We start from the raw sequence: 24,386 nt of genomic DNA on the forward strand, positions 1-24,386 counted from the left end.
AGAAACACACCCAGGGGCAGGCACATGTCATCTGCCCTCGGGGCCTGCTTCGATGCCTGGGGCGGTAAACTGCAGAGGCTGCCAGGCCCGCAGTGGCGCCAGTCCCCTCCCCTCCTCTATCTGCTCTGAACAGCACTCTGCAAAGATAAGGGAGGCAGCTGTAAAAATTCCTAGGACTCTCCAACTCCATGCTCCTTCCTCCTACACAGGCCTCTCTCCCCAGACCCGCAGTTTGGCAAAACGCCCACATGAAGAGCCGCGACCTTCCTTTGCTAACATGCTTCTATTCATTTTACAAGGTCACAGGCCTTTCATTACAGCTGCAAGCACTTGGGCCAGAACTCCAACCCCAGCTTGACCCCCAGGGGAGGGAGATGACCTGCTCAAGGCAGCAGCCAAACCTTACTGTCTGTTTAAAGGCCACGAGCAGATCCATAGCTCTGGGGCTATGTCAAAAGTTCTCAAGTTCCCAGTGTTAGGGGAAAGAAAAGGAGCCTGATGGACCATGTCTGAGTCAAATAGGCATCCCAGGACACATCAGTCTGGGGTACAGATCAAGTCTTCAGTAAACACTGGCTGAATACAGGACAGGGCTCTACTCTCCAGACTACAGCAGGAAGCTAGCTTTAACTGTCTCTCATTAGTTAGGCCCAACTCCTAGTACTAACACCACGTCATTGGAGAGGCCACAAAGTGCTTCCACGTGACTTCTCCGATTTGACTTGGTCAGAAGAGAGGTGAGGAGGGTAGAGTTGGCTTTATAGGAGCCTCTCCAACTTAACAAAAGAAAAGATAGAACTCAGAGAGCTCAGTGTGACTTCTTCAAGGTCAAGGAATGAGGGCTAGGCTTCCCAGTTACTGTATTTTCATCAAAGCCACCAAAACCGGACATAGGAACAGTGAGGTAACACTAAAAATGATGAATTATGATGAACCTGTAGCCCTTTATAGTGGAAAAAAAAAAATACCGTATCCAAAACCGATGTTCCGTAACAAAAACAATATTAAAAATTGGGGAGCGCAACTCAGGAAAAAGCAATCAAGATTTTAAAAATGTTTTTATATAGAAATATTTTACAAAGATTTTACAACCGGAAATCATTATGTCATATGATAGAAGGAAGAAGATTAAACCTCAAGGACAAAGAAAGTGCTCAGAGCAACGTATTGCAGTCTCCATGAAAGTGCATAAACGGTTAAGGCAAAGTACCGCGTTGGTACTGGCACGTCGCAAAATGACTCGTGAAACAGTTTTTCTAAAAATACATACAAAAGTGTTTCTTTTCCTCCATTCTTCTCAAAGACATTTGAAAGGGATACACTGATGAACAGTCTTGCTCTACAACACTGTAAAAATAACTCCTGGGTACAAAACAGTGAAAGTAAAAATGCTCTTCCCGAGCATGTTTTAAAGTAAATCCGATGATTTTAAAATAAAACCTTCCCACGTGTGAGCTTGCTTTCTACATTTCATTTACCAGGCTGAAAGCTTACTCCCTCATACTCCAAGACAGAGATCATAAATGACAGTGGTGTGAGTTCAATTCAGATCTTGCCCTTCTGTGTGACTTTTTAAGCTTCTAGTTCCTACGGCCAAACTATCAGCGTATTTGAAGTCCTTATGCGTTTACTGGGTTATAAATCTACAGCTTTGCTTCTACCTGCAGCTTATGTGATAGCCATTTTTACGAAGTGCTACATATGCTTAATACAATATTTCACCATGATAATAAAAATACAAAGGTGCTCTCTAAAGTTATAACCATAAATCCTACTTGAGAATTCTAGGTAAGGATTTCCTTTTTCCATGTAAGTGTAAATCCCTTACAGTCAATAGGATCCATAAGAATAATACTGGTTCTCAAACTCTCATCTTCATACGTGAAGCAGAATTTGTTTTTTATAACACGAATAAGATGCCGAAAGTAAATTTGCTGGACCTGGACACGAGTGAGTTTTAGGGGGAAATGACATATCTGAATTCTTGCACAGATAATCAATATCTGCCAAAGAATAACTTAAATCCCATGATGAACCGCTCTTCATGGAAAATTTTATCTACTCATGAGAAATAGGGAAAATCGGTGTCACCATTCTACTCCCTACGTTTAAACTGAGTTTTTCTTTTCCTATTTTTTTTTCCATCCTTAAATGTAAGGGAAATTAACCAGCTCATTTTCTCTGACCTAAGTTCCTAAACAGCCTTTAGGCCTCACAGTACAACTGGGGTAAAGCAGAGAGAAACACCTAGCCATTTAGTGGAATGCTGCAGTACAAATAAGCATACGCGTTCTGTAACCTAGTGACAAGGGCAGCCACGGTTCCACTGTCTCACACCACAGATGTATCCGTTTGATTTTCATTCGTGACTTCTTTTTCATCAGCACCACAGGCAAAAAGCTTGCTGCCCAGAGTTTTCTGGGCAAATCGAAAATACATGATGTGGCCCATTGCCACAAAGGAGACTGAAATCAATACAAGCAAGCCAAAAGCTTCAGGATTCGGAGCCAGGATGACCATGATGAAATGCAGAAGATCAAGAAGATAGTTCATGGAGTTCTGTACACCATTTATAATGCCTCGTTCAGATTCAATTACATTTTCTTGCAGCAACTGTGTCACAGTTAAATCAAAGGACCAAAGACCTATTAATAAAAGATAATTATTAAAGACTGAATTTTAATTTGTAGCTTTACATTTCATATTTACAGTTTAAAAATGCTGACACGTGCAAAATATACATTTATCCCTAGGACCTTAAAGTCACCGTATATAAATATTCATCATAGCCTTGTCTTTGAGAATTCTTTTTCGTCAATAAATACCTGTGTGTAAAGTAAGTGTTGAATCGTTAAATTCTACACCTGAAACTAATATTACACGGTGTGTTAATTAACTGGAATTTAAATAAAAACTTGAAAAATAAAAAATAAAATAAGATACAAAATACTGGGTGACTAGTGGCTTCAAGAAATGATTTTTGTAGCCTCCATACAAAAATATGTCTAACCTACAAACTTCTTAATTCTATTATCTGTGATTATTTATACTACAAAGGCAAAACTCTGAAATCAGAGACAATAAATCTAAGTACAAGTATTTTTAAAGCTTAAAGTGAATGTGCTAATATAGCCTAATGGTTAAAGTTTAAGGAAACTTTAAACCATTATTACATTTACTGCTTGGGTTCTAAAGCCGCTACAATAAAGCTGTCTTGCTTGAATATTAATTGTCTTTGATAAATTAATGAACTGCTTTGTATCACAAGATAAATACGGTTTCATTTCAAGAACAAATTCAGGCAGAGATAATTCATCAGTACTCTATTAATAATTACTTAAATTTTGCCTTGTAAAAAGTCTTTACATTGTGTTTCCTTCCAGAGCTATAAAATCCATTTGTTTGGCAAAGTATACTATAAATACACATAAGTTAGAGACTTTTTGAAGGATTTTTTTTTCCCAGCTACCTTTTTTTTTTTTTGAAACCAAAAACACTATCTTTTTTACTTTGTCCTATACAAATATTCTCTAAATTATAGTCTTTTTGGTGGAGTTATAGCAATATAAAGATTCTAAATTACTAAATGGTATTATAATTATTAGAGCTCATATCTTTTTGAAAATTAAATTACATCAGAATACTTAAAATACTCATTTATTAAAAAATTTCAAGCCCTAATCATGTTTTGAGACACTATATGTACATATACACACACTATATTTTAAACTAGAAAATAAAAATTTCATAATTAAAGACTGGATCACGCATAAGGATAAATAATGGATTTTGCTTAAATTAACACTCAGGGATTATTTCGGGTCATTTACTGTTGACTTTTCTGAACCTACACTGCAGAAAGACACTTTAGCTCATCAACATACCCAGAGAGGACTTACCGATTCTAGCAGCAATGACGCCTGCGAACAGCAGGCTGACAGAGATTATGGGCACAGATTTAGGACTCATCTCTGGGACAATATTAGCAGGGTCAGACCCGTTTGACACGTGCATTTCAGTTGTTAAGATGATTTCAGGTATTTTTGTAGGGGTCATCGTGGACAGTGGCTCTGCCTGAATGAACCTAGAACGGATATCTTCAAAAGGAGAAACAGACAAGTCCAAGGGGCTTCCAGGCATGAACACGGAGATGACACACAAGATCAAACAGGAAAGCTGTGCAAATCCTGAGATCAGACCAGTCCGAACCAGGCCACATTTTCTCCGGAGCCAAGTAAAAGCCACGGTTCCCATTATTCCAGTGACGGCTGATGCTCCCATCAGAATACTGAGGATAGACCCGCTCAGCCCCTGAGTGTAGGCGTACCCCGTGGTGATACAATCAAAGCCCAAGACAGTCATATAGAGGAAAGCAAGACCCATGCCCGCCAGAAACACCGGCTGGTTGTAATAGGAGACCCATCCATCTCGGAAGGTGCGGAAGGGTTCAGCCATCTGGGAGGCGCAGCTTGGCTCTTGCTCATCTTCAAGCTCACGGACATTAGGGTCCTTCTCACCCATTAGATGAGTTCCCTCCAAGGATTTTGGCTCAGTTTCTGTTAATAAAAGACATCAATATAATATGTATTTTCTTTTACTAATCTAAGAATTTCAGCCAAGGAACAGTCTCCAAGTAGCATTAGGTTAAATAAACAACATACTATTGACACCCCTCTCTCTCACATGGTCTGTCTCCCTTTCCTCACCAACCCCCTTAGAAATTATACTGCCACCTAAAAAAAACAAAATGAAACAAAACAAAAACCAAAAAAAAAATCATACTCCCACCGAAGTAAATAACAGGAAAACCCACCAAATAAAAATATAGTAATTGTCTGGAAAACTATAGCATCTTATTTTCTCGGGGCCTGTTAAGATTCCATTGGCCTAGAAGCCCAACTTCCTCTCTCGTCCTGGGAAATGCCCACCTTCATGCCCGCACTCCCTTCTACTATTCTACAAATAGCCATGTAACTCCTCTCTTCACAGACTGTTATGAATTCTCTTATTCCCCCACCAATTGTTCTTTCCATTCCTATGGCTCAATTTTCCCCAGCCATCCCTAAATTAATTTCCACTCCATGTCTACTGCTCACATGAAGGAAAAGGGCCATGGGTCCCATTCCAATCCCCTAAGATTCAACCCAGAGTTGCTCCTCAGGCTGTCAAAAGCCTGGGTTTGAGTCATCTACCAAAATGATACACTTAACCCCTTCAGCAGTAATAAACCTGATATAAATTCAACGTAGTTTTGGTCTTCACCAATATCTAAGGTCTGAACATCAGGATAAAAGGAATCGGTCATTGTTGCAAGTTTACCTTTATGTAAATTCAGCTGTTTCAATTCAGCTTCCTCTACTTTAAGAGCAGCTTTCACAGCTAGAGCAGGTGTTTTCTGATAAACCTTCCAGAGCAGAAAGTACTCCACACACATGGACACCAAATTCCACACAGAAATGAAACCACAGCCAATGACTGCAGACCCAAATGTCATAATCTGGCCAACAGCCATGGGGGCCAAGATGTTGGTTAACTGGTCAATTCTTCGTATTGTAGCATTCATATCTACAGAGGTAGGTAAAAGAGGTAGATAAGTGTGCAAACCTACCAAAGAGAGACTGCCCACTTACATAATACAAACTCATAATCCAAGTGTGTAGATTCCTAAAATGCAAATTTCCAAAAGCATTCTGAGCAAACCATTTTGTTTGGAAATAATTTTATTGTTTGGAACAAGTCATATTACATTTGCCTCAAAAATCATGATTCTCTTGGGATTGCATAAATTAGTCTAACATCAACTTTAAAATGAATGGTGACTCTTCATTTATTTTTTCAACAAGCATTTATTAAATGCCCATTATGAGCTAGACACCAATTCCGTCACTATAAAGAACACGAAGAATATTCTGCCCTGTCTTCATGGAGTTTACCTTCTCATGGGAAAAGAAAGAATAAATCAGTAAGTATACACATATACAGCATGTCAGATGTTAATTAAGTATTAGGGTGAACAATAAAGCACAAAAAGGGCATAGAGAGTGCTCAGGGAAAAAGAGAAATTTCAGTTTTAAATATGGCAAGGTCAGGAAAGGACTCACTGGAAAAAGAGAATCACAGCAAAGACATGAAGCAGTAGGAGGAAAAAGAGCCAGTCATGTGGCTATTACTGAAAAGAGGATTCCAGACCAAAGAGGGTACAAAAGTCCTGGGGCAGGAGGAGCTGCCTACAGTGTCAGAGGAACAACAGGGAGGCTGGCAGGACTGCAGCAGAGTGAGGAAGAGACGAGGTCAGAGAGGGAGGGCAGACTGGCCCAATCATGTAGGGTCTTGTGAACATTATATGGATGTTGACTTTGACAATGAATGTGTCAGGAAGCCTTTGGAAGCTAATGAGCAGAGAGGTGGCACAGTCTGACTTATATTTTTAAAGGTTCATTTTGGCTTCTGTGGTGTGAAAAGATCGGAGCATGAGACGGAGGGATTTGCAGACAAGAGCAAGAGGCAAGAAGACAGGTAGAAAATGATGTGGCATAAACCAGGACAGTAATAATGGAGATACAGATAGATGCTGGATATACTTCAAAGGTAGAATCATAAAGACTTGCAAATTGATCAGATATGGGGTATGACAGAAAGATAAGAATTAAGAAGGACTCTACAGTTTCTTGTTTTTTTCCTGAGCAACTAACTATTGAAAGGATAGAGTTGCCACTTACTGAGAAAGGAAAGACTTCAAAAGGATCAGGTTTGGGGCAAAGGAACAGTATTTAGTTTAGAGATGCTGATTTTCATAGGTCTACTGACAGTCAAGAGGCCACATCAAGTGGGCAGTCAAATATGTCTGGACTTCAGGGAAGACGTATGTGCCAGATTCGGTAGTCATCAGCTGGTTGAGTTTGTTTTTTTTAAAGATTTTATGTATTTATTTATTTTAGAGAGAAAGAGAGAGAGCATAAGCAAGGGGAGGAGCAAAGGGAGAAGGACAAGCAGACTCCGCACTGAGCACAGAGCCTGACACAGGGCTCGATCTCATGACCTTGAGATCATGACCTGAGCTGAAATTGAGAGATGCTTAACTGACTGAGCCACCCAGATGCCCCAGCTGGTTGAGTTTTAAAGCAGTGAGACTGGATGAGGTTAACCAAGGGACTGAGTGTAGATCCAGAAGAGACAAGATCTGAGGACCGAGTCTTGGGCACGTAAATGTTGAGAGAGTTGGATTTTACCAGGGTCTTACAAAAGCAAAGTGACAGAAGGAGGGGAGACCAACTGAACTGAGGGTATATGCTAGGAGGTGATCATAGGTGGTCAGAACATCTGACCTTGGAATTTCAGCTGGTAAGGAAGGGAGACAAGAAGGGTCACAGACAGTGAAAAGGAAGTGGATTTAATGACCTGTAGGTGACAACCAGGTTGGAAGACTGGTGGGGTAGGGGTCCCAGAAGGAATGAGCTGGAAAGACAGGAGGTGGCAATTCAAGACACGAATGCCTACGATTAGGATTACAGAAGGGGAGGATTTAGTGGTGATGACAAAGGCAAGGGTATGACCACGGGAACATATAGATAAGTCAGAGTAGAGGACCAAATGAATAAAAGAGGGGAAGTCAAGAAAATGACCTTTTTTCTTCTTCTCTATCACACAGAGTAGAGTGGAATTAATGAGACAAATCCTTATCAATCATGTCGGGCCTCTTAAGGGAAAAGCAATGCGTGACTAATAAGCGCATTAACAGAAAATTGCCTTTATTCCTTCTCTAATTCTTCCTGGTCCTCAACTGCCTTCCAATTAGTCCTCTGAATGTATAGGGCTTACACGATAACAGGAGAACTTTGACACGGTTCACCTTTCACTTGAGAGGCAAAGGCAGTTTGCATTGATCTTACACGTGGCCAGTTTTTGCAGAGGCCTCGCTAACTTCCATCTGCCCCCCACCAATAAGTTTCCAACTCCTATGTTAACAGACAAGTGCAGAATTGATTCAAATAACTCACTATTTTGATTCCAAAAATGGAGGACTAGTGAAAGCGTACAAACGCTCTGAAAATCGCAGAACAATAGCAAAATTAATTTTAATTACAATGATTTACTATTCTTGCACTACCTCAGGTTTCAAGTGCTCCTGAAGCTTCCTGATGCCACCAAATTCTATCTTTTCTATTATGGTTAGGAGGCTGATAATGTTTAGGTGTAATATAGCATCAGGAAGCAGCTTTAATCTCTCTGAAGCAGAATGAATTATATAATGATTTTTGAAAAAGACCTAATCATTTTACTGGTAACAGGCTACAGAAGAATCAGTCCTCTAAATATGCAAACATGTCCTTTTTACAAATTCCTCTTTATTCTTATGCAAACACACATATGTGTGCTCATTTAACTCCAGTTTAACTGTGTTTAGCTTGGACTGAGGCATAGAACATGACATTAAATAGCTACTTGCTAGTATAAAGTGTATATTCAGTCTTACAGAGTAAGAATAATAAACAGAACTGCTGAGCAAATAGCAGCTAGGACGTCTGTCTACCTTAAATATGAGATCAATTTTTAGTCAATAAAGTTCGAATAAGAAATGTAGCTGCCATACGTGACCAAGCGAACCGGAGGACAAAAAAGCCTCAGAAGCTATAAATAAAGAGTAGTTAACAAAGAAAACAGGGAGGGAAATAAAACAGAGGAAGAAGTCTGGGAAAAGGAAGTGAGTTTCAAACAGGTTTGACAGGCTAAGGGTCATGGCACAAGAGAATGTTTTAATAAAACACTAAACCAAGTACCGAGACAAATTAGTTAACTGATTGATTAATGGTATTTAGGTAGAAAAACAATTCCTTTTATGGAACTGTCCAAACTAGATGTTAACATCTGTATGTTGGCCGGATGCCACTGAAATTCTAAAATTTTTTCACCTTCCAGGGAAAATTTCTCCTGCGTTTGTTTTTTACCCTCGGTGATACAACTTCCAATTTTAAAATCCACTCTGAAATCAAGAAACACAGGGGCAAGGGGATGGGAGCAGTTAGCATCCAGCTCACAAGCTCTCCTCTTCCTGCTCACAGCCCTTCCCCTTCACAGACACACACACAAGGCTCATGCAGGTTCAGCATGGCCGCCTAGTCCTCTGCTGGGCTTCCTAACAGTTTTTGCTGGAACCTCAAAACTCAGCCTGCATGCACATCCGTGATTCCTGACTGCAGCAGCTGTGTCTGTGATCAGAGACTCAACCTCAGAGGTACCCGAGGTGGCAGATGGAGTCCCCTCGACGTGTACTTTTCCCCTTCTCTATTTTTCCTCTCTCCTCTTCCTTTCCGTCTGTTCTGTAACTCTGCCTTATAGCAGAAATGGCACCAAAAATCCATGGTGAGACCTTTGCTGACCTTCTGAACGAAAAAAGTTTCGATCCTACTTTGAGGCATGGCTTTTAATTAATTTTTTTTTTAACAAATGCTGATGTTAAAACTTGAAGAAAAACAACACGGAGGCTTCCCTTCGCTAGGCTACTAACCCGCACGACTAGCTGGACGCAAAGAAGCACCGCTTACTAACAGCTAATTCACGGTGGACCAAAGCTCGAGAGGCAGCTTACTTCCTTTCTTAAACTTGAGAAATTCCAGAAGGTTAGAAAATAGACTCGTTGGCCTAGATTCTCCCACTCCGCAATTATCCTAATAATAAAGGACAGCTGAGAAATGGCCTTGTTGTTGTTGTTGTTCTGGGACATCAAAACGCCCACAAAGTTATATGGAATCTTTGGTTTTTGTTATTTATTTATGTACATATTTAAAACAAATTGAAGATTCTGAGTAACTTTCACTTTACTCCGGACCTTTTTCACCCAGAGTGTACAGACTTCAGAGTCAAAATGAGTTAAGGAATTCAGATTAAGAGAAAGAAAAGCACTTTAAAAGCCAACTTTTTCTCTCAAATATATTCTAACAGATATGTGTGTGACCTATTCAAAATATATCTTTTTATACCCTTTGAATTTTAAACCATGGACATGTATTACATACTTAAAATAGTAGGTTAAATAGAGAAGGTAAATAAAAAGGAAACACAAACAAAAAGGGACATAGCCTTACCTTAAGGTCAGTGTGACAAAAAGAGACATGGAATTATTTCCCATTGGTAAATGATTACAGGAAGGGGAAAAAAATCAATGAGAATCACTACTTCACCTCTAGAAAGAATGTCATGCGGTACACTCACACGTGCTAAATTCATCCTAGTCAAACGCCATCCTCTAAAATCACTGGTATTTCTGTCTTGATTATAACACTGCTATAACAAAGTGATTTTTTTTTTAGAGATTTTATTTATTTATTTGACAGAGACAGCGAGAGAGCACAAGCAGGGAAACAGTAGGGGGAGAGGGAGAAGCAGGCTCCCCACCAAGCAGGGAGCCCGATGCGGGGCTTGATCCTAGGACCCTGGGATCATGACCTGAGCCGAAGGCAGACCCTTAACCAATTGAGCCATGCAGGTGTCCCACAAAGTGATGATTTAAGTAAATTCCTCTCTTTCTTCGTTTGGACCTTCCATAGATTTCGCTTCCTTTCTGTCACCACCTCCTTGCCTTTTTTCAGCCACACGGCCCAAAGTTGCTTGCTATCCCCAGCACCTAATCTTGCCTTCTGTGTCTAGGATAAGCCATTTAAATCATCAGCAACAGCCTTCTTGTCTGTCAGGATGGTTGGGCAACAGGTTAGTGATACCCATTATCTTCAGTGACTAGCTGAATTGATTCGGCTGATCTGATCAGTAGATAGGTATGCCCTTCCTCCTTCACCCTGTGTAATTATCAATCCAATGTGTGTCTGTGTTAGGGGGCAGGTAGGGAAGATTGAGCGAGGTGAGTTATTCTGCACCAAAGTAATATCGATGTGATAGGACATGTTGCTTTATAAGCGTTCTTTCGTCTTTCTCTGGCCTCTTGTATATGTTTCCAGTAGACAACTAAGATTGTAAGCTTCTTGAAAACCATATTCTGGACCCAAATTCCTTAGTATTTGTAACAGCAATTATATTGCATTGTATATAATGTAATAAAAGTTATAGATTTTAACTTTAAAGTTGAAGGAATTAACTATTAGAGTCTCTTTTAGGACTAAGGTGTTTCCATTTGCTTTGGAGAAAAATAAAATCCATAGTATGACCAGTAAGTACTGGTAATAATATCCATAGTATGACTGATAAAAATCTCATGTCAGATTTTCACTGTTCTAAGTATTAAGCAAACATTTAAAGACCGCAAGCAGAATTTAAAAGAAAGAGCTCAAAAGGAACTTTCTTCTACTTGCCAGGTTTGCATAGAATAAAAGATAAGTTTACTATCTCATAAATTAACTTCCTAACAGTGAGATAAATCATTGCACTGAGATTGATAATGTAATGATAAGACAAAGACTATGTTTTCAATTTATCATTCTTTAAAAATACCCAGAAGAGGGGCGCCTGGGTGGCTCAGTTGGTTAAGCGGTTGACTCTTGATTTTGGCTCAGGTCATGACCTCAGGGTCATGGGATAAAGCCCCACATCAGGCTCTGCACTCAGTGTGGAGTCTGCTTGAGATTCTTTCCCTCTTCCTGTACTCCTTCCCCCACGTGCTCTCTCTCTCTCTCTCAAATGAAATGAAAATAAATGAATAAATAAAAATATTTTTTAAAAATACCCAGAAGAAAAGGCTTAAGCTTCATTTACTACCTCTGACTTAAAGTGAATCCTAATAGAACCCACTTAGTTAAAAGACAACACCAAATTACCTGCTAATTTGCTTCTGTCTCCTCCCGCAACAACAACAATCCAATCCCTTTGGATCGTGATGGTAGTGGCAGTACTGGCCAAATTTGCAATATTGGCAATAGTGATGATCAAAATATAACATGAAGTCTAAGGAATTACAGGAAAAAGCAGAGTTAAAATGTCAGTTTTATCACACTGTACCTACTTCACTGTACCATGTAGTTTAAAATGGTCTTTGGTGGCATAATAATAAAATTTTCATTTCACAAAATCATAAGAAATCGTTTTACTTTGTGACATGAAACATTAAGGTTAAGGTCAAGTTAAAGGGCATAATATCTTCCTAATCTATATCATCTATAGTACACATCATACAAAAATTGTAAAAGTCATATGCACTTTCACGTGACACAGTTATCATAATAAGTGTTAACATGGGGGTAAGTTTGTAATTTCTCCCCACAATATCTCTTTTGGAAAAAATCACTGAAGAGGAAGTGAGAAGACCTGTATTTAAGTCAGAGTTCTGACACTTTCCAGTTACATGACAATGGTTAATCAACTAATATCACTTCGCCTTAATTTTTTCATTAACAAAATAAAGGGAACACACTAGAAGATTTCTAATGTCCCACCTGGACTTGAAGCTCTACAATATCAGTCTAAATATTTAAGAAGATTCAAGAGTGACATCAAATCCATTGTTTTCCACCCCCTCCCCAAATCTTTCTCCATTTTTCATCAAGCTATCACGAGACCCTAGTGTAAGAAGTTACCTGGTCCATGACCCCAACAGAAATACCAATTATTATTAGAGGAACACAATCATGACACATTAATAAATATATGGATAACATTTCTTATATAAAGTGAACAAATTACAGGTTAATACTAATGAGTTGAAAACTAACAACTGAATTAAATAATAAACTCTTAGAAATGCCATTAAAAACAAATAAGAAAAAACAACCAAACAGAGTTAAAATTCAAACAATACTTAACGAGTGCCTACTACGGGCAAAAAACAAGCAAAAACAAAACATAATAACTGTAAGGGATGTTAAAGTGGACACAGAGATCAATAGTGTCTTTGTGAAAAGATATTCCCTGGTCTCAAAGGGTTTTCATTTTTTACCACTACCAGAAATTCTATTTTCTGCCATTAGGAATCCCACTGGCAACTTACAAGAACCCATCCATGGTACATGGTCAGAAGCTCGTTTTTATGTAAGAAAACCATCATCAGAATGATCCCACACAGGATGACCGAAACATTCTGTACCACCAGCGAAGTTTGAGCCACTGTACAGAGGGAGAAACAAAGTATTCACTATACCAAAACATCTCAATGGACCGGTTTTTATCCACACATTTCTGTTCTACTACATTCATGCATATGCAAATTAGTGTAAGAAAAAAGAAATTCCTGAAGTAAATCCTGAATGAACTATTTCCAGTAGGACCCACTATATCACACCAGACCAGTAAAACTTGCAGAAAGAATGAAGTATTCACCATTTTTCCTATTAGTTGAAGCCGTTCATAATGACATTTTCATTTAGTGTATTCTCTTGAAGGTTTACTGTCATAAACAGAACTGTATTACATAGACAAGCTCCATCTTTCAGCTCTTTGTTGCTTAAGCTAAAATAAGAATATGCAGGAAGTGATAGAAGAGGTTAAGGAAGGAGTCGTGGCATCCATAACCTCCCCCAGGGTAGGCGGAATCTGGTAAGATCAGATGGTTGGGATACATAGGAAAGATAGAAAAATTCGCCAAGATTAAAGAAGAGCAGTGTGTTCCTCTGGGCATTCTAATGCTATATGCCACTGCTAGGATTCCCTCACAGAAATGCCAATCTCCTTGGAGAGAGGCACACATGTGGACAAAGTATTGGAGCAAGGATAGTCAGTATACCAAGTACGGACACCCACAGTCTTACTTGTAAGTCTCTTCTCTGCCACACACCAGGGGAGGTGATCTAGGACAAAGATACAGAATGTCTCCTATGTCTGTGTCTATGAGGTGAGGATGATAACCCATTCCTGCCTTCTTTACTTTATAAGGTCATTATGATGCTCAAATAAAATACTCATGAAAGTACTTTGAAAAATATAGAGAGTTGTATATGTAAGGTATAATTATAGCTCTTGTCTTCAAGGGCAGCAAAGCTCATTCTGGCTTGGAAGGTCATATAAAAGCCTCAAACAAACTTCTTTCTGAAATTAGTTTGGAATGAAATCCCAACATAGAACTCATTCTTTCATTGTACAAGGATTAAATATCAACTGCACAAGATTCTTTTAGATTTTAGGAGCCCACAGATCAGAGGAAGGAAAGATATGTGAACAGATAATTTTAAGAGTATAAGTACAACAGCAGAGATATTGACAAAGTCTTCTGGGAGCACAGCCTAGAAACATCAGAGATTTTCATGGAAGGTGACATAGGAGCTGATTTCATGGGATAAATGGGAGATTGCTATCCCACCACACACTTTTTCATCCAACTCAACATTCCCAACCTAGATTTTCAGTGTTCAACAATCGTTAGGGTTAAAAGGTCTCACTGTATAATATTTCTACATTCCTATAAATAATGATGAAACAACTAGGAATTTTTCTTTAGTATACAAAACTTCGTTTTATATGCGTTTTGGTCTATCCATTCTCAAGACAGACAAATGTCCTTGACCATTTCACTAATAGCATCAAGTTCTAGAATTTGATAATCCAAATTGCTCTCTTCCAGGGGCAGTCATCCTACACTGAAAGAAACTGATCCCTCAGTCTTTCTCCAATGTCTAAGACAGACAGTCTTGGTACTACCAACTACACAATTCGGGAAAATTTTGCCCTGACTTATTATTTACATTGCCCTTATATTCTGCATAACTGAATTGTTCAATCACTTTCTCTCTTTCCTGTATAAAACTGAATGATTTCAGCACTAATGCACTAGAATAAATGTCAATATGTTATCATTTCTTCTTTTTCCCTCATAAATTTATAATTCAGCTCTCCATGATCCAGACTCAGATACTCTCTCTTAAATCTATAGTTTTTGATTCCTCTACACACGCCTCTACGTCAAACACTGTAACCCAGGGGACAGTTGTTAAAGCTGTCCCAGCAACATCACACTAGCAGACTTCAGTGCCAATCATGGTTAGAAAGAATGCCAGAGTTAAGCAAACTTTTAATGTTTAACATGGTTCCCAGAAAAGAGCTATGGTGTTAATTATTAACATCTGAAATTTATGAACAGCTAAAGAGCCAAAAAAATCTATAAGCTTAATATTTTGGCATTCCAATTTTGTGCAGGGGCCCCAGGACCCTCCAGGCAGAAGAGCTGCCATTGAGCATGCCATCCCTCGGTGCGGCAGGCAGACACACGGTGGGTTGGTCACAGTGGTTTCTCTTTAGCTCAGGCATGGGTCTCACTCAGTTTACCAGTACTCACCTCGAAGTCTGGCATTCTTATCCACCCAATCACCAATGATGGCTCCAAGGATCAGAACAGAGCCTGCCACCACCAGCCCATAGACCGCAGTCAAGAGGAGGCTGTTTCCATAGAGCTCTACCAAGAACACAGACACGGCAAAGTGCCACATCCGATCTCCCTTGAATGAGAAAAGAGAAAATGTTTTGATGAAATTATTTTTACTTTCTAGTCAGTTATACTCAGGAAGTTGCTTCCTTATCAAAAAGGTACTTTTCGGCTACACCATGAGATTTTCAAAGTCAACAACTCCTCTATGAATTGAATATGGGTCAGGTGTTAAAACCATCCATCATGGCCCAATGGAAAATATTCTGGCCCATTTACTAAGTAAACTCCAAAAGGCATGATATTAATGAAACACACACACTCCTTATCACTCTGGAAAAAAATATAGTTTCCACACCAAAGAAGGCTTTTGGAGACAAAATTTGTTCCCTTTCACGTCAGGTTTCTACCCGGGCCTGGAACTGACCTATTCTGAGTTGAGAGGCATAAAGTAGTTTGCTAATGAACCAGAATGAAACTATAGTCTAGTTCACAAACATTCATATGCCTTGAATGTCAAGAAAAAGCCGTTTTCCCAATTTGTAAACTGATAAGAATGAACCGTATGATCTTTAAAGTTTCTGTTACCTCTACCATTCTAAAATCTCTGCTCTGTTTCACAAATAAATTTCAAAGTCAAAAAACAGCAGGGCTCAGAAAGGTGAAATTAATATGGGCAAATTCTGGCACCACATTTACAGAAATGTCAGAAAGAAATTCATAAGCAGCTTTTCATTTGAACAGTTTAATACATATGGGCTTTGAAAGGGGAGAAAAAGAACTACTTATTTCTATTATTTCTTCACTCCAGACTATATAGGAAATTTTGGAATTCAACACTGGAAAATGTAGAAAAACAAAAACTTTTAAAAGAGTCAGGTAAATTAATGTGTAAGAAATCTATAATGGACCTTACTATGAGATTTTTGGCTCCATCTTTGACGTCTGAGTTAACATAAAACAGGACAACAATGTTCTATTATAACCTATCCCTAGAAATAACTACAGGAAACGAATGTGAGTTCTAGAACGTTCTGCACTCTCAAACCTCAGCCAAGTGCATGGCCCAGATTAGATGCTGTGGAATCAGCAAAGGAGTGGTTATGCAGTGAATCCCAGTTGTGAATGAGAAAATATTTATATAAGTGGCAAAAACCTAGACTGATTTATCAATCACATTGTTCTGGTACATTACATTTGTTCCCTGAATGTTCAAAAGTTTGAGAATTAATCAGTACCATAATTAATATTTCTGACACAGCCTGTGTTTGCTTTGATAATAGAAAGTTTTTCCACTTAAATTAAGTAGGATTTATTTAAATTTCAAATACCATTGTACTAAATGATTAAAAATGTATGCTACACATACAATTTGTTTGAAATCAATAAAAAGACAAATTTATATTAAGATAAAGATGTCAATAAGAATAACAAACTGTTTTCTTAACCTTTAACAGTGGAAGCAAATCTATACTGAATTAGAATACAATGAAATGGGGAGAGCAAGTACCTCCCGTGAGTAAGGAAATCAAGAGTAAGCGAAGTAACTGCCCTACTTTATCTTAATCTCCACTCTTCTGAATAGCACCCAAGGAACAGACAAAAGACACAGAAATGCCCTTAACACAGGTTGTCTCCAGGAGTGAATCTTCTCTTTCTCAACGTAAAGAATAAAAAATATTACTCTATTTCTATTGCTTCTTTTTCTTTCTTTTTCTTTTTCTCTCTTTCTTTCTCTCTCTTTCCCTTTCTCTCTTTCTTTTTCTTTCTTTCTTTCTTTGTGTTTTAATTTCTGTTTTTTACCCAAAAGATTTTGTTTTAGATTCCTCTACAGCCGGCCGTCAAAACAAGTGCTACTAAATGAAAATTTTCTTTCTTATTTAATCTTGTTTGGCATGACGCCTCCTTGATGGAGAGGCATAAAATTGCCCCAGTTACCCCAATTCCTAAAGGGTTTAGGCTTTAAGTGGCAACAGATTCCATGCTCACAAAGCCCAAGAATCAGGCAAAGTCTAAGTTAATGTTGACCAAGTGCAATTTTGAGCCCACCCATTCCTTCCTTACATCCATTTCCTCCCTCCTATGTGTTCTCCCTGTACTTTGATGATTTGTTTACATGTCCATCTACCCCCAGTGGCCTGAGGGCTGAGGGCCAACTGAATATCTGTGAATGAATGATCACAGTCATTAACCTGCTCACAACTTATTGAGAGGCTACTCTATACCCAATACTATTGCAGGCACTAGAAACTCGGCAGTACATAGAAATCAAGGTCCGTACTTTCACGTAGCTGGCATCTCAGGGAGCAGAGACCAAAAGCAAACCTAGAACAGTTCAGGTGGTATAAATGCTATGAGGAAATATAAAGTAGCTTGAGCAGGAAGGTGGCATTTTGCATTTTGTCAGAGTCCTCTCTGAGCAGAGATCTGAAGGAAATGAGAGCTGGAGCCATGCAGACTCCGAGATATGAATAGAGACAGTCCATAGGATTAACGATGAGGGAACAGAAGGCAAGCTGAGAACAAAGCAGAAGCTGACACCCCAGCCCCCCCCCCCCCATAGGATATATGTGACATTCCTCAGGCACTCCTGGCTGCCCTAAAGCTAAGGAAAGGAAAAACAAATAGTTAACTTGTAGAGATCACAATCCTGCAAGACGTGAGTCTCCCTCAGTTTACAAATGTCTTAGCAATCTACAAGAACAAAGCATTTCTATCAATAACCCAGCTTCCAGAAGGAAATGTAGATACAATTAAATGTCCTTATACCCTGCAGCCCATTGACAGATACTTGAAGTGGGCACAGTGCAATGTTCCTCCAGGAAGCTCCCAGCTATCTTACTGTTAATGCCTTGCTAGAGGGAAAAACAACCTTACCTTGACAATGGCAAGGGCTCCCATATCTTTTGTGGGCCCTTTTTATCATGTGAAAGTTCTTTTAAAACCTCCCTTTTCCTTTACTTCCCCAACCTCAAGTATATATAATCAGTCACCCCTCACAACCCCAGCACAGCAGGTCTTTCTGCCCACCAGTCTCCCTGCTTTAATAAACCACCATTTTGTACCAAAGACGTCTCAAGAATTCTTTCTTGGTCATTGGCTCTGGACTCCACCCCACTGAACCTCACCTATATTCCCAAACCCCCATTATATTGACGTAAGATATAAGCGATTGACCACCCTTTTCCACTGCCTTACACTTGGTTATCTTTTTGTGACTAGATCCATTTTTTAAAGCCCATACTATTGCATTATAAGCTCCTTAACAACAAGACCCACTTCTTACAGTAGTTTGTATTTTAATAGTATAGAGTAAAATATATTGATCTACTGGCACACAGAAATAAAAAGCATTCAACCCCACACAAATATAACCTTCTACACTAACACTTCTATTTACAGTGTATAGGAAACCATGATTTGGCAGAGTTCGCAGGGGAATGGATAGATAGATATGTGTAGAGACGTAGACACATATACATAAGCACATCGGTTTTGTTCTAATAAAATCAGCCAGCGTCAAACAGGAGACAAAACTCGAAAGGCACAATTATCTAGAGTTAGCGAGCATTCCTCTTTTGCGCTCTTTCGCAACAAGAAGTAAAACTCCACTAAACCTTATATGGCTGTAGTTGCTGGGCTTTTTGTTTTTATTTTTTAATCCAACATTCCACAAGAACTCCCTTAGATTGGGGTGTCTGTCACTTTTCTTGTGGGACTCTTTATTAACACGACAAACAAATCCTCCTGGAACAACCAGAGTTCCACCCTTTCGGCGAATCTGACCTCCCAACCTAATAACGAGAGGTCACATAAACAGTAAACAAGGTAATGAGTATTTGGAAGCGGAGCACCTCAATCTCCTAAGAGATAGGTCCAGATCACAAGATGGCAATTTCAGATACTATCTCCACCACCTGTTATTGGTTTTTAAAATACTTAATACTTACTAAATTAAATGGAAGAACAAACTATTGATTTAGATATAATTAAGAGTAGTTTCATTAGATCTCTACTTAGAATCATCAGCTATTGGAAACAAAACGAACTCCATTTGTTTACGTGTATTTGCAGAGTCATCCAGAGTCATCCCGTCTAAGCCTCTGGGGAGATAGGAGCTGGCCTTTCTAAAAAGCCAAAGCCATCTTTGAACTGCTATTTCTTAAAGAGCTGATAACCTAGCTTAATAATTTCCCAAGGGCATGGGTACAGATTTCCTCATACAAGAGTTTGCATTCAAGTCTTAAGGATGATCCAACAGAAGTTTCTGATTTAAAAAGAAAACAACATTCACAAAATTTACCCTAAAAATTCTCTCTCCTTATCTATGATTTTTAAAAATTAGGTATCACATATGAGGCATAAATAGAACTTACTCAGATACTGCTTTTCAACAATAAGAACAATTGTTGAAAGATTCTAATCATTAATTAAACACACATCCAGCATCCTTTTGGGATTATTCTTTTTTGGGGTGTTGATGAAGGAACCCAGGCCCACAGAAACACTGACACTCTTCTAGGACCACATAAGAAGTCAGAGGGAGAATTATGACTCACTTGCTAATTTTCTTTGGATGATGGTTTTTAAGATAGCCTGAGATGCCCCACACATATCTACCAACGGATAACATTTTTAAAACCTAGGACTTTTATCACTCAGCTATTTGTTCTTAGGGTCAATTATATTTAAATTAATCTTAGAATGCTATATTTAGCCTAAGTCGGTCACTCCACTCTTCTACTGTATTTTCATAGTGCAATATGCTGGAACTTATCATCTTAACGAAAGAAGAAAATGGAGAAATAGCTTAAAATGTGAAATAAAAGATCCAGGAGACATTCATCCATTCTTAGCAAATTTTACCATTTACTAATAAGCCTAGTAATGCAAAATACAATTGACAAGCATTGCAAATATTTCTGTTTTATCTTTGGATAGTTGTTCATCTACATAAAGTATGATACTTAAATAGCATTTACTAACACCTATGGGAAAATACCTTTGGTGAAAATAACTTTTTCATTAGAACATGTGTATTTGGGTGATTTATTTCTTCAGCTGCATGACAAACCTGGAAGATGGTTTAATAAAATTGGCCCGAATGAAAGGAAACAAGAAATTGCGCAAGTATGTGGTAAGAATTACTGTACACAGTCACTTACCCAAGTAGATAGAGAATGACCAAGGTAGAGAAGGAATTTTGCAGAGGTCAGGTAGTTTGCTATGGACCCTGAAAAGACACACAGGAGGGGCAGTGGATAAAAAGCATAGTTGGAATGCTACTTCATTTTCTCTTCTCAAACACGATTATTAAAAATTAATTTGTGGGACAAGCCATGTACATTTTATCAAGTCGCCTGGGAATAAATGTGTCCAGTTTACTTAATACCACTCACTTAAATTCACCACGACACATTGGTCAATAACTGCAAAACCTCACATACAGTTAAGAAAGCTCTTGTTTCGACATTCTTTAACTCCACTTTTTTTTTAACAAGACAATCCAAACCGCCCAGTCTACTCCTTGTATGTATGCAAGCCCTTTCCCCACAATTTGAAATTCTTTTCTTCCTCGACCCTCCACCAAAATGAGTCAAATGAGCCACAAAGCACCCTGGTTAACAGCAGAGCCGCATTCCTCCCCAACCTGCGCAGAGCCGCTGGTCTCCACCGCCCCCCGCACGCGTGAGGTCTACTCACCGCAGCATCCTCCCTGGCCGTTTTGCTCTCTTGCCTTGGTCATGACACCAGGCGCCCCCCGCTTGCTCTTCTGCTGCTACTGCTACTGCTGCTGCTCGTGATGAGGTGCTTGTTCACAGGAGTGCAAGGAACCGAGGAGAGCACCGCTAAAAACACAACAGCCGTGCGCAAAAAGACCCCAACGACTACTAGGGCAAAGAGCAAAAGAGAAGCGGCCCGGGGGTCTTCTTGTAGTCTTCTTTCCAAACTTAGCTAACACTGTAGCTGAAGTTGGAAAGGCAAAGCCTTATGGAAGCGGGTGGGAGGCTCCACAGGCCGTCCGAGCCGGATCGGGCACCCTGCGCCGCCGCCGCCGCCACCGCCACCGCCTGCGCGGCTCAGCCCAGCACACTTATACGGGGCCGGGGCGGAGCTCCCTTCGGCAGCCGGCTCGGGGCCGCCCCCTCCCTTTCAGGGCCAGCCGGGCGTCCCCGCGGCGCGAGGCCAGGCGCCCGCCGGCCTTCCGCGCAGTGCCGCCCTCCACGCCCTTCCCAGGAGGAGTCGTCCGCCCGGGGCGCAAGCGGCCACCTGGCCACAAACAACACGCGCGGCCTGTGAGGACTCTGGTCCGACGAACCGCAATGGCCGGGGTGTTCGCCCTCCGGGAAGCCACGGGAGGGGGCGGGAAGGCCGGGGGGAGGCCGGGAAGGGGAAGACGGAGCGTGGACCCCGCAGGGCCGGAGGGGAGAGGCCCGGGGCCAAGCGAACCGGCAGGTGCAGGAGGAAAGCGCTTCGCCCCGGGTACCTACAGTTTGGGGGAGAGGGAAGCTGCCGGATGGTCACTGTGCAGAGCTCCTACCCGGGCTTGGGGCTGGGGGATTATTACTTTTTTAAACGACAATCATTTTAAATATAGGAACCTAAATATCCGTATTACAGAGGCCGGCTTTCCTGGCTGTTCCATTCCAGCCCGCCTGCGGCCGAGAATATCATTTCTTCCCTGAACTGCATGGCGGGGCTTCTCACAAAGAACAAGAATCAAAAGCAGAAAAGGGCGCAAAGATAAGAGTTGAGCCCTCTCCAGAGGAGTAAAGGGAGGCATGGAAAGGTCAAGACCCGCAGGATGTTAGGGACCCACTCCCAGCCCAGAACTTGGGTCTCCAAATCCTTCCTGGAGGTGCAGTAAGGATGAACCAGTCCAAACATTTCCCTTCACCATCCTTCCTTCTTCCTCATCACCTTTCTCTCCCACCCCCACCCCTGTGTCCCTTCCCCACCTCTCCTCCAAATGCCCCAGTATCTGTCAGGCAGTTACCAGGAATACCGGTTATCCCAGTTGTGTCCCTGGGTCTGTTCCTGTCCAGATAAAGCCATTCGGTGGCCTCCTGAAGTGGCAGGTGAATGACTCTAAAGAACATCATCAGGCTTAAGACTTCCCTGAATTCTACACCTGTTTCCCCTCAGCACCGAAGCCCCTGGGCATACCAGCCCCTATTGCCAGCCAATTGCCTTACCCTTCTCAATCTTGCCAAACCCCCAGGGAGTGGATCCCACACTGAAACTGCAACCAGATTCCACACACTGAGCACAGGCCGGACTGACACCCAGCAGTGAAGGGAGACTAGGATAAATAGATGCCCAGTATCTGGACTATCAATCTGGAGCCTCACAGGTCCACCAGCGGGCGGGGCACAGCTGGATTCGGTTGGGATGTGGTCTGGAGGGCAGAGATAGGGGATTTACAGTTTAGCTTCTGCTGTTAACTGCTTGCTTTTTTTTTTTTCTCCCCTTTTCAAGCCCTTTTCCCCCTTTTCTTTCCACAGAACTTTCAAGCCCTTTGTCTCTACTCCAAGAGAAGTTTTGGTTTGTGTTCTTAAGTTGGAGAATAGGTTCATGTAACCACGCAATAGGAGGGATCTGAAGAAGGAGGGAACTGGTCAATTAAACCTCTCCACATTATGGCAAGCGCTTACTGGAGATGAATTTTATTGATAGGTCCTCAAGCAAGGCAAAAAAGAGAATGACACTTTGCACATTTGCCACATCATCTCTCAGCAACAAGGACCTCCAAGTGCATTACATTAATTTTTATGTGCCATAAGAGAAGTGTGGTGCTGTCCCCAACTTCCAGGTGGCTTAAAGGAGGTTCAGCAGCTTTAAAAAAAAAATGCTTCTGGTTAACAGCCTGAGAAGTGTTTGTGGAAACGGTAGCTAAGTCAATGTATACCTCAAAATGTGACATGGAGACTGTTTTCTGCTGTCCTCAAGGAGTCCCCAGAAGCCCAAACTGAGAGAACAAAAAGAAAAACAAACAAACAAATGGGAGACTACAGGAAAGCACGTAGGAAAGATAGTCTGGAAAGAAAAACAGGCAAGATCCATAACATTAAACCCGGTGTGGTGTTTGAGCTTTGGCAGGGGAATCCTAAGTCCTTGTTAATGGAAATAGTCAAGATACATTATTTAAGGCTCATGAAATGAAAAGGAATTGAAAATAAAAATGGAATAAAATCCCCAAAATATGTACAAAATGCAAAATGACAGTAATCTCCTGGCCTTGACATTCAAGATTATAAAGCACAGCTTAAATCACAAGACCCAACTGGCTACTCTTCCTTCTGAGGAATTATTTGACTGACTGAAAATTAAAATTTCTCTCAAAAATACATATTTTTTCAAGGGGCGCCTGGGTAGTGCAGTCGTTAAAAAGCGTCTGCCTTCGGCTCAGGGCGTGGTCCTGGCGTGCCGGGATCGAGTCCCACATCAGGCTCCTCCGCTAGGAGCCTGCTTCTTCCTCTCCCACTCCCCCTGCTGTGTTCCCTCTCTCGCTGGCTGTCTCTCTGTCACATAAATAAATAAAATCTTTAAAAAAAAAAATACATATTTTTTCCAGAACTCAGAAAACACAACTTCTCTATCAATGTAATCATAACTAAGAAAGCCATGCAAATTTTAAATCTGTTTACAAAAAAATAGATGCCCTAAGAACAATTTTCTAGTTCATTTTCAAAGTTTTTAGGTTTGTGAACAGGTTAAGTTTTTATAAATTCCAGCCAGAATAAAATGTATATTCTAATTTAAAATTGGTAAGTATTTATGGTTGGGGAAAAAAGGGGGTTTTATTATTTTTAAGTTGCTTTTTCACTTACCGCCAGCATCCTGTTTCCTCTGCTGTATCTGATGTGCTTACCAAGACAAATGCAGAATAAAGAATGGTCACCACTACCCTGCTCTAAAGAAAAGTAATAGGGTTATCATCTACTCTTACAGGAAGAGCTCAGATCCAGAACAGAGCTTCTGATGGGTGTGAAACTTTTTAGCCTAACTTAGGAGCTTTCAAGCCACATTGCATTCAAAAACCTTTTTCAATGTTACAGACATATTTCAAGAACTGTTTGATGTTTCTATAACC

General features: G+C 40.3%; 1 protein-coding gene and 1 long non-coding RNA gene across 2 annotated transcripts; one reads left to right on the forward strand and one right to left on the reverse strand.

Annotated features, from left to right (window-relative positions):
* Positions 1–1,041: 1,041 nt before the first annotated feature.
* SLC40A1 (solute carrier family 40 member 1) lies at positions 1,042–22,558 on the reverse strand. Its single transcript, XM_045806311.2, has 9 exons — positions 22,489–22,558; positions 20,996–21,180; positions 20,458–20,525; positions 15,206–15,365; positions 12,929–13,044; positions 11,763–11,889; positions 5,320–5,565; positions 3,900–4,556; positions 1,042–2,645 (listed from the first exon to the last, which is right to left on the reverse strand). The coding sequence occupies exons 2-9, from the start codon at positions 21,036–21,038 to the stop codon at positions 2,332–2,334; spliced, it is 1,731 nt and encodes a 576-aa protein (XP_045662267.1). The 5' UTR covers positions 21,039–21,180; positions 22,489–22,558; the 3' UTR covers positions 1,042–2,331.
* On the forward strand, positions 21,525–23,851 carry LOC148110781 (uncharacterized). The gene is made up of 2 exons (XR_015724449.1): positions 21,525–21,775; positions 22,798–23,851. It is a non-coding gene; the product is annotated as an uncharacterized LOC148110781 (long non-coding RNA).
* The last annotated feature ends 535 nt before the right edge of the window (positions 23,852–24,386 follow it).

Source organism: Ursus americanus, chromosome 1 (assembly GCF_024610735.1).
Source record: "Ursus americanus isolate L20-20 chromosome 1, mUrsAme1.1.p, whole genome shotgun sequence".
Classification (NCBI taxonomy): domain Eukaryota; kingdom Metazoa; phylum Chordata; class Mammalia; order Carnivora; family Ursidae; genus Ursus; species Ursus americanus.